This window comes from Cololabis saira, chromosome 3 (assembly GCF_033807715.1).
Source record: "Cololabis saira isolate AMF1-May2022 chromosome 3, fColSai1.1, whole genome shotgun sequence".
Taxonomy (NCBI): domain Eukaryota; kingdom Metazoa; phylum Chordata; class Actinopteri; order Beloniformes; family Belonidae; genus Cololabis; species Cololabis saira.
In genome coordinates this window covers 22922825-22933293 of record NC_084589.1, presented here as the reverse complement: position 1 = coordinate 22933293, position 10469 = coordinate 22922825, and the positions used below count along the sequence as shown (strand labels likewise).

Genomic DNA, 10469 nt, shown 5'->3' with positions numbered 1-10469 from the left:
CCTCAGTGTAACAGCTGCTGCACGTGGCACATCTGTCTCATATTGACACAAAACCCAGTTCTGTCCCAGAAGGTTAGTCAGACATATCTGGCTTCAAAACTGTGCTCAAGAGATTTAGATGAAGGACTGGAAGTCTTGCAAATTACTAAAAAAAAAATAACTATAGAGAGGGGAAAATATGCATACTTGAAGCAAAAATGATGCATCAATGAATTATGATTATTTTACAATTTCATTGAAACCCTTTAACCACTTAAATATTAGAGTGGCATTAATTTATTTTAATTCATAACTTTTTTTTAACTTTGCAACAATAAACTTCTGTTGAGCTTTCAAGTGCAGCAGCAGCTCCCACTGAGGACAACGCCCGTGTCCATTATCTCGCCCAGCAGCCAGGATCCACCCAGTGTGATTAACTCTGCTCTAGTCTAGACCTCAGTGTCCCCACACGAACATGTTAACTACCGTCACTTCTAACACTAGGACGAGACACTCGCTACCCTCCCCATAGTAACAAAACATCGCCCCCTGTTGAACATTTCCACAACTGCAAGTTAAAAGCTGGTAAGACTATTTGTCAAGGCATCGAAAATGTAAAATTGAAAATCCAAATGTCCGAAATGCTCTCTGCCCCTCCCTCTCTTAAAAAACGTATGTATTATTATTATTGTTTTTATTATTATTATTATTATTATTATTATTATTATTATTATTATTATTATTATTATTATTATTATTATTATTATTATTATTATTATTATTATTATTATTAAGTTTATTTCAGTCATATATACCTTTCAAGGCAACAAGGAAGAGACGTTTTTTTTTTTTTACAATTTGACTGAAAAAGTTTTTAGGCAGAAGCAGAGGTTATTAATGCCCGCCTACTACACAACTTAAGCATGGTGTTAAGTGTGAAGAAAAAAAAGAGCAAAAAACACACAAAAAACAAACATATATTATATACATACACTGTACATACACTTGCATACATACATGTACACACATAGATGCATATACATACACATACATATCTTTTTTTTCCCCTTTTTTCAACTACAGCCATAACTCCCAAATATAAATACACATAATGATTTTTTAAACATAACAAAGGAAGTACATTGCTTAAGTTTGAGATCAACACTATTCCACAGCTTGACCCCTTTAAAAGAAATACATCTTCTTTTAACTTCTTTTATCGCTTTTGGTAACAAAAATCTGCATCCATTCTCAGACGCTATGAAAAACTTCTGCACACTGTCTGGGAGTGTTTTATTTTTTGCTTTTAACATGATTTGCATTGTTTTATAATAAATCAAGTCTCTAAACTTCAGAATATGAGAATTCACTTTTTTTTTATTATTATTATTATTATTATTATTATTATTATTATTACTACTACTACTGTTTAATATGATTATGATTATGATTATGATTATTATTATTATTATTATTATTATTTTTATTATTATTTTTATTATTATTATTATTGACTATGTGGATTTTTGTTTGCCTTACTTTTCTCTCCCTTCCCACAAATTATTGGTTTTAAAAATGAAGGCATAATTCTGACAAAAGTTGCTTCTTAAAGTTAGTTCTGCAAAAACATTAGTTTTTCATTTTTCAGACCCTTAAAAACAGTATGGACTGTGGTGAATTGGACAAGTTCAAAGGAATAAGATTTAGTTTTAAAAAAAAAAGGAAACACAGAAGAGCATTAAGTAGAGAGTGGAGTCGGGTTTCAGGTTTCAGCTCTGTGTTAACCAGGAAGGAAGAAAGGCTGCAGGTATTCAGGTGGGAGGCTGGACGCGCGGAGATCCTGCGTGGAAATGCGCCGCTCGCGGACAGGATGAATTTATGACCTTAACATGGCTGATAAAGGGCCTTTTTTAACTTCATGTATGATTTTCTACTTATCGATCGGAGCGGCGATTTTCCAAATTCTCGAGGAGCCAAACTGGGTATCCGCCAAAGACAAATATATCCTGCAGAAGGAAAACATTTTGAGGAACTATAAGTGCTTGACAGAAGAAGATCTCAATGAGATACTAAAGGTATGTTTCATGAGACAAAATGTCCATCTGCTATAGGATATATGTTCTTTTTAACTTTCTAGGGTTGAGATTCACTGTAACTTCTTATACTGTAAATGTATGAAAGTTATGGAGCAGGAGTCAGACTTGTATCTGCTTTTTAAATGAAGTCTACACGCGTGAAAAGCGTAAAAAAGTAACAAAGTAGGTCGTGTTTGTTTTTTGGTTTTTGTGTGTTTGTTTTTTTTACAGCAGAATAACCAGTTCGTCAAGGTTCAGAAAACACAAAAGGGATATTCATTTCATATCAGAAAAACAGTCAAATGTCACACATGAGTGTGAAGGAGACATGCACGGTCATGCACATATGAATGTTTGCACGAGGTGTGTCCACCTGAGGTGTTTTTTTCTTTCTTTCTTCTTTTAAATGGCTTGCCCTTGGTTTTTGAAAACAAGAATAAGCCAAAAGCCAGAAAATAAACAAGTCTTTCATCAGTGTCATTTAGGAAAAGTAACAACAGAAGCTGCGGTCGTTTGTAAATGGTTTCCCTGAGGCTGAACTCCTGTGTTTATCCATTTCAGGTTGCGTCAGAGGCTGCGGGTCAAGGTGTGGCCATCACTGGAGACAATCACCGCAACACTTGGGACTGGTCCAACTCTGTCATCTTTGCAGCCACTATTGTCACCACCATAGGTTCAGCCCTTTAACTCAGTTGTTTTTTCTTCCCTTTTCTCTTTTAACATTGTACCTTGTCTAAACTGTAGTTTTTACTGCTAATCAAACCTCATTGCAATCAGACCTATCATATGTTGAGTTTCATTCACAGCACCTTTTGTCAGTACATGAATATTTCTTGAAGATGAAAGTGGATCAGCAATTTTATTTCTTATTTTTGGGAAACAAAGGAAGTTAAGAAGAAAAGTGATATACACTTTTGTACCGTCCAAACTTACTCCCCCCATAGTCTTGTTGTTTTATCAAAGCTTTAACTACATCTTATTTTGATATTAAAAGAAGATACAAGGACGTGGCTCTGAAACGCAAAATAAATGGAATACCAATTCATGTAATTGCGATCATTTGTATGGGACAGTGTCCTTAAAGAGAGTTACTTCTGTACTTGGTTCTGGAAAGGTCTGTGCCTTAAGATGATCCAATGTGACTGATCCTGATTTAAAAAAACAAACAAATAAAAAAATCAGATAACTGTCGAATAACTTACTGAGTAATCATGGATTTTCTGTTTGTATCTTACTAAAAAAGAAGAAAACTAAATGATGTCAATCAAACTTTGACAAAACAACAAGACTCTGATGTTGAAAAACTCCTGCACTGTTCTGTACACATAAAAGGTTTCTCCGTCTCAGTTTGGAATTCCTGTCTCCTGTTAATGATCTGTAGGTTATGGTAATGTTGCTCCCAAGACAAAAGGTGGCCGTGTGTTCTGCATCCTGTATGGTCTGTGTGGGATCCCGCTGTGTCTGGTCTGGATAAGTGAGCTGGGCTCGTTCTTCGGAGACCGGGCCAAACGTCTGTCACAGGTTCTGATACGTAAAGGTGTTTCAGTGGTAAGAACCTGACTTGAGAGGTTATAATAAAATCATGGATTACAATCCACTCAACATCTATAAGTGGGGCCCATCTGAGATATAAATGAGCTGAAAAATCAATCTGCGACAGCAGTGGTTCCATATTGGCCCAGCGTTAATTGCCCTCTTGGGTTTGCTCATGCGGCTGCTCCATGTGGGACCCACAACCTTTGGACAATCCCATATGGGGCCCCGTTTGTTAGCCTATTCATTTCTCAGATGGGTCCCACATACAAACGTTGGTGGGAAATGCACGTTTCAGTATAAAAAATCTGTTTGTGTTTGTTCTCTCTCCTTTGTCAGAAAAGGGTTCAGTTAACTTGTACAGCCTTGTTCCTTTCATGGGGGCTGCTGGTGCACTTGGTGATTCCTCCATTTGTTTTTATGTCTATGGAAGGATGGAGTTACTTGGAAGGCATCTACTTCTCTTTCATCACTCTCACTACAGTTGGCTTTGGAGACTATGTAGCGGGTACTATTCTTTTTTTTTAAGAAAGCCTTGAAAGTCAAAGGTGCCTGAATTCATAATATTACATTTACACTTCAACATCAATTGTCATTTCAGGTGTGAATCCAGATATCCAGTACCCTCGCCTGTACAGAGTGTTTGCAGAGCTCTGGATTTACATGGGCCTTGCCTGGCTCTCCCTGTTCTTCAGCTGGAACGTCCACATGGTTGTGGAAGCTCACAAAGTGCTGAAGAAAAGACGACAAAAGCACAGACACTTCTACGATGAAGAACCCGTAGAGGACATAAAAACAGAGGACGTAAAGCCAACTGTTGTTGACATCTTCGACTTCCTCTCTGAGAAGGACAAAGACTACAGCGCCGTCATCGAAGAGATTGGAATGACAGCGAGTAAAAACAAAAAGGTGGAGAACATAAATCGGTCAAAGAGCTGCAGTGACATCTTGGCCACTGACATTCAGATGCTGGATCACTCGCCACGGCAAAGGCGCAGGATGAGTATCAGCGAAGTGTTTATAAATGCAATAATTGAAACAAGTGAAGAAGAAAACGAGTTTCTTTTTGAGGAGGAAAACATTAAAGAGCTAGAACATACAACATGCGTGAAAACAGGTGACGAGGTGAACGAGAACGATTCTGCTTCCAACTCTGAAAATGATGCTATCCACTTCACTGTACCAACAAAAGATGCTACAGAGGAGGAGAGTGTGCAGCATCCTGATGGTGGGGAGACAAGGTTTACTATATCCAAGGTAGCCGAGGGCCACGTGCCATTGAATAAAGATGACAAAGGTTGACAAAGGGTAAAAGAAGATTTATTGATCCACAAAGAGAAGAGTTGAGGTGCTGTTTGTGGTGGCATTAAACCTGCAAAATAAGGAACTGTTCTCACAAAATGCCCTATTAGTTTAAACTTTCATCACATTTGTGTCAACTTTCATCTTTTTTTATTGCATTAAATTATAAAAATGTAAAATTTCTAACCAAATACAACATTTTATTGTTTTTTTTTCATATTAGCTGCACTCAGTGAGCCAATGTAAATCATCTCTTTGCAAGCAGCAAATAAAGATATTTTCATCTTGCATCTCTGCAGACTGATACAAAATTCCAACAGTCAAAAAGATATATTGTAGATACAGAGTGTAGCGATCATCTCAGGTCGCAGGACAGAGCCTTGTGGAACACCGTGCCAATAAGCAACTTTCCTTCGAAGACGGCTGCTACAGTGGAGCCCATGAGCTCACGGCCGTCGTCACCGTACTCCAAGGTCACCACTGGCCGCTCCGAGAGAATGTCCTTGATCTTCAGGACCTGCGGGAAACATTATTACATTATTTTTAGGTGCATTTTGAAAACAATTTAAATGAGTGAATCATAGTGTGAAGAAATGACAAAAACAAGACACCAACCTCAGAACCAGGTGGATTTTCAGGATCCAGCTGTTCTGTCAGTTTACTGCCATTTGGATGACACCCTAGCCACAGGTCACCTGTCTTCTGGTCCACCTCGATGTTGTCACAAAGTGATCCAACGTTCACAGACTGGTTAGAAGCATTAAATAAAGAAAAAGCAAGAGGTGACGACGATTTTCTGTTGACCAGATCTACAGATCTACAGAACAAGTGGAAGTAATGTTTATTAGCTCATGTTCTATACAGTATGAGTGGTGTTAAAAGTACAGATATTTAAGGTGTCTGGAAGATTTATAACAATTTCACGTCTCTAAGTAAACCCATTCACACCTTGGGCCATATTAAAATAGAAAAATAAAGACAGTTTTATGGAAATCTGAATAGATTTCAACTGATATGAACCTCTGAAGAAAACAGAAACATGAAAAATATTTGAGAGGTTGAATCTTTTGCGTTTGCTGTAAATGACTGACTTTGTTGTCACGTTTATCAACATTTTAAGAAATGTATGCCATAGTTTTTTTTTGAGATTGCAAATGGAGCATCTGTATCGCTCCAGGCTTACAAGACAAAAGTACACATATTGCATCAGATCTGAATGGGTTTAAGGAGTGGGAAGCTACAGCGAGGACCTTAACTTGGCATAAATACATACCGACAGTGAGAAAACCACTTGGTTATAGCTTAATCTCAGTTTGGTTGACCGATAACTATGACGGAGTATTAGGGCCAAACTAAGACAAAAAAAAAAATTGGAAATTACGAGAGTAAAGTCATAATAGTATGAGAATAAAGTCGTAAAATTAGCCTTGCAGTCGACCACTACCAGACAGCTCCTGTTCCACAAAAGACGTACATGTATGTGCACTTCCTGTTAGAGTTCTCATAAATTACGACTTTATTCTCGTAATATTACGACTTTATTCTCATAATATTACAACTTTATTCTTGTAATATTATGAATTTATTCTCATAATATTACGACTTTATTCTCATAATATTACGATTTTATTCTCATAATATTACAACTTTATTCTTGTAATATTATGACTTTATTCTCATAATATTACGACTTTATTCTCATAATATTACGACTTTATTCTTGTAATATTACGACTATATTCTCATAACATTATGATGTTATTCTCGTAATTTCCAATTTTTTTGTCTTAGTTTGGCCCTAATACTCCATCGTGGATAACACACAAGACTGAACTAAGATCTTAATAATAAATGTGAAAAAAAGAAATGCATAATTACCTTAACGTACACCAACTGTTCACCATCTCGTCTCTCAAAAACATCTACCTCGTGATCCATGATATCTGAGACATAAATATACCTGGAACACAAAAAAGAAAATTTCCATTGAAAACAAACGGATGTGCATCATGAGTGATTGCTGTTCTGAGCTGAGTATTACCGTTTGTCCGGGGATATGTTGATGCCATTTGCGGACTGAATCCCAGCAGCTGCCTCCCTGACTTCCCCGGGGCTGTAGTACACCACGTTACTCCACTGCAGACCCACCACTATGCTCAGGAATTGAAGCCCATGATTGTGAAAATACTTATCATTGGTGGCATAGAAATGCTCTGGTCCAACTGCGACAACGTCATTCACACTGAGAAACAGGACGAGGAGGAAAATATAAGCCAACACCAAATATGAACACGTACAGGTAAATATTGACGGGTTAATTATTTGATAACATACACACCTGTGCAGTAAGGGATGAGTAATAGTTTTTAAGTGTACAAGAGTGTCCTCCTCGACAAAACGAAAGATCTCCACCTGGCTTTTGTGCTCAGGGTGATTCACCACGAACAAATACACAGCATCATCTGAAAAACAAAAGCAATATTCTTATTATTGTGTATTATAAGATGTGAAGGAGGTTGTAAAGATGTTTCTATCATTATTCAATATACAAGTTCAGATGATGCTGTTGCAAGGTTATGTATAGCTGGGATTCTAGGGTCAGAAATAAAGGACATTTTTCCTTTGTGCTGCTTGAACATATAGACTAGCAAATTCGGGAAAGTGAAAAGTAAGCAGAGATGACGCTAGAAATAAAGTGAAGACTAATTTTAGACTGCATTCCTGTGAATCCCTGAAAGTATGCTGACAATCCAAACCGCCAGCCCCCACGTTATAAAGTGAGCTACCTAACAAAGGTTTCTTTTTTTATTTCGCAAAATTACAAAGAATTTTAATTGATCACACTATTCATTATAGGCTAATTGCATTGTATCTGTTTTTATTTACCCTCATTGGACTTTGTTTTAAATCATATTTTTAGAGCACACTTAATTCCCAGCTATTTAGATCCAGATGGGCACGTGAACTTTATCATATTCCCTGAGAAGTCACGTCTTACTTGAAACACCAGGAATCTGGATTTGGAATATTTGCTTTTCTTTTTAAAAGTAAATGGCTTTGTATTTATGTCAAATAACGTATGTAGTTGACCTGCTTCATCCTTGTATACGCTGATGCCATGTGGGTTGAAGGAGCTGAGCTCCAGTTCTCCTTTGATCTGCAGCTGCACTGGAGTTGGCCTTGGGTGGAGAAGATCCAACATGTACATCTTTCCTGGATCATCAGAGAACCATGGCAGCATTGGATACTTCAACCCCTTAGTGGAAAACACCACATGCGAGACGTTGGCAGGGTACAAGGAAACCTTTGAGGAAGCACTTATAGAATGAAACCAACTAACTGGCAGCTGCAAATGACAGGCAGTACTGGAGTTGAGGGGGGATGAGGGGGGATGGCATCCCCCCCTGAAATAAAAACAGTCCAAATCATCCCCCCTGTAAAACTGCCACCCCCCCTTTCCATCCCTTATGTCATTTCATCAATGAATGTGGTATTACTGCTATTTCAACATTTAGTGTCACTTATTTGACAATTTTCACCTGTTTCAAGTAAATTTTCACTTGAAATTAGTAGGAAAAATCTGCCAGTGGGACAAGATTTATCTTCTTATTACAAGCAAAAAAAGATTTTTCTACTTATTTCAAGTGAAAATCTACTTGAAACAGGTGAAAATTGTTGTTTTTTCCAGTGATGAGTATTGTTTTAAGTGTAATGAGATTTTTTTTACTAAAATTAGACATTTTAACTAGAAATAAGAGAAATATTCTTGTTAAGATTTTGAGTTTTTGCAGTGATCCATTTTACTTATCCTGTGAAGGACAGAGTCATATTGATAAGTTCAGAAAACTGTTTTTTATTGTTGTGTTTTGATGTATTTGATGTAAGCCCAGTGGATATTTAAAGCTTACAGAAGGCTGCATTTAACTGCTGCTATGTAATTCCTGCAGTATTTCTGCAGGTGTTTTGGTCACTGCTATTATTTGTAATATATTATATTATTTGTAATCAGCACAAATTATCTGTCCCCATATGATAAAATCCACCATCCCCCCTGATTTGTTCTTTACAACTCGAGTACTGATGACAGGCAATAGTTTAGCAAAGGGTAAAGGGTTAATTAAGGAAATGTAAGTAATTCAGTTTCATGCAGCGCTGGCTTGGCCTTGACCATAAAACGTAACATACTGTGCTCATGAAGGCCAGTCCATCAAGTATAGTGATGTCCTCCGCTCCGTACTCTGAACAAAGCAAAAGTAATTAAAGCCTATGACGACACTCTGATGAAGGCCGAAGTTTCCTGTTGAAACATGTCAGGTAAATGATAACCTAAAATCCTAATCTGAGATAAAAGAAAAAGCAATGTTTTATTGTAAGCCAAGAACAAAATGAACTTTATTGAATTAAAAGTAAGGCTTATTCTTTTCAGATCTTACACAAAGCAGTCTTTGTCTTGCTGACACTTGACCTGCTTGCAATTATTTGGACTTCAAACTATTTAGTTGCAGACAGGTTTAGCACACAACTGAAGTCATTCCCCCCCCCCCACAGTATTCAACCACAGCAAAAGGGAGTATTGATTGTAATGAATGCATACCAATATTCCTTAAATAATGGCACTTGAGGTGTTTCACAGGCATTTCTCTGGAGAAAAGCGACACCGCCCTGCAGAGAAAACACAGGACTGACACAGCAAGCTTTAGACTAGGTTGATTACAGAGAGTCTGGTGAAATCAACTCAAACTACACTTTATCTGTCAAATGCAGTGGAGAGCAACAACTCTGAACTTTGAACATTTACAATCATCGGTTTACCCGCGTCTGCAATCCTCAACATGTCTAACCCGCTCAGAATAATGACTACTTACTTGAGTCTGTGAAAGGCAAATCCAACTAACATCCCGAGAGCTGCAACAGCAGCTGCAAACAGTGCTTTCTTCGATGCAGCCATGTTTGGAATGACAGAGAGGCACCTGAAGGCTGCTTTAAACCTGAATTATGGTTCTGCGTTAAGTCGACGCAGAGTTACGCCGTAGGGTCGGCGTAGCCTACGGCGTAGGGTACGCGGGACGCGCACTGTACGGTGAGTGTCGCCGCGTACCCTATGCCGTAGGCTCTGCGTTGGTGTAACGCAGAACCATAAATCAGCTTTACACTCCTTTACCACAGACAGAGCTGCAGTGCTGCAGGTGATCCTGCGCACTACAAGACTCATGATGACTATCTTGAAAATAAGTTATACATTTATATTAGATTTATTTTACTACGGAAAAGTATTAGGGCCATGCAAGAGAAAAAAAATTGAGAGTGGAACATTTTTTTTTATTGTGCACTTCGAGAAAAAAGTCGTAATGTCGAGATTAATGTTGAAATACAATTTCGAGAAAAAAGTCGAAATTTCGTGAATAAAGTCGAAATTTCGCATTTTTTCTCAAAATTTTGTCTTTTTCTTAACATTTCGATTTTTTTCTCAACATTTCGACTTTTTTCTCGACATTTCGACTTTTTTTCTCAAAGTGCATAATGAAAAATCTTCCTCTATAATATTATTTTTATTTTTCTCCTGCCTGGCCCCTAATACTC

General features: G+C 37.5%; 2 protein-coding genes across 2 annotated transcripts; one reads left to right on the top strand and one right to left on the bottom strand.

Moving 5' to 3' along the window:
- The first annotated feature begins 1770 nt into the window (after positions 1–1770).
- Positions 1771–5595, top strand: kcnk5b (potassium channel, subfamily K, member 5b). Its single transcript, XM_061716609.1, has 5 exons — positions 1771–2054; positions 2616–2727; positions 3436–3602; positions 3927–4095; positions 4189–5595. The coding sequence occupies exons 1-5, from the start codon at positions 1869–1871 to the stop codon at positions 4887–4889; spliced, it is 1335 nt and encodes a 444-aa protein (XP_061572593.1). The 5' UTR covers positions 1771–1868; the 3' UTR covers positions 4890–5595.
- Positions 4886–9899, bottom strand: LOC133429218 (serum paraoxonase/arylesterase 2-like). Its single transcript, XM_061716610.1, has 9 exons — positions 9755–9899; positions 9484–9551; positions 9075–9127; positions 7980–8145; positions 7228–7351; positions 6931–7131; positions 6768–6849; positions 5505–5636; positions 4886–5406 (listed from the first exon to the last, which is right to left on the bottom strand). Exons 1-9 carry the CDS (start codon positions 9835–9837, stop codon positions 5245–5247), a joined length of 1071 nt encoding a protein of 356 aa, XP_061572594.1. The 5' UTR covers positions 9838–9899; the 3' UTR covers positions 4886–5244.
- Positions 9900–10469: the final 570 nt, after the last annotated feature.

Coding starts and splice junctions, on each gene's coding strand:
- kcnk5b (XM_061716609.1), top strand. CDS start 1,869: ATGGCTGATAAAGGGCCTTTTTTAACTTCATGTATGATTTTCTACTTA. Junction 2,728..3,435: donor CACTATTGTCACCACCATAG/GTTCAGCCCTTT, acceptor AATGATCTGTAG/GTTATGGTAATGTTGCTCCC. Junction 4,096..4,188: donor CTTTGGAGACTATGTAGCGG/GTACTATTCTTT, acceptor TTGTCATTTCAG/GTGTGAATCCAGATATCCAG.
- LOC133429218 (XM_061716610.1), bottom strand. CDS start 9,837: ATGGCTGCATCGAAGAAAGCACTGTTTGCAGCTGCTGTTGCAGCTCTC. Junction 8,146..9,074: donor GACTGGCCTTCATGAGCACA/GTATGTTACGTT, acceptor TTTTCCACTAAG/GGGTTGAAGTATCCAATGCT. Junction 7,352..7,979: donor CGTATACAAGGATGAAGCAG/GTCAACTACATA, acceptor TTTGTTTTTCAG/ATGATGCTGTGTATTTGTTC.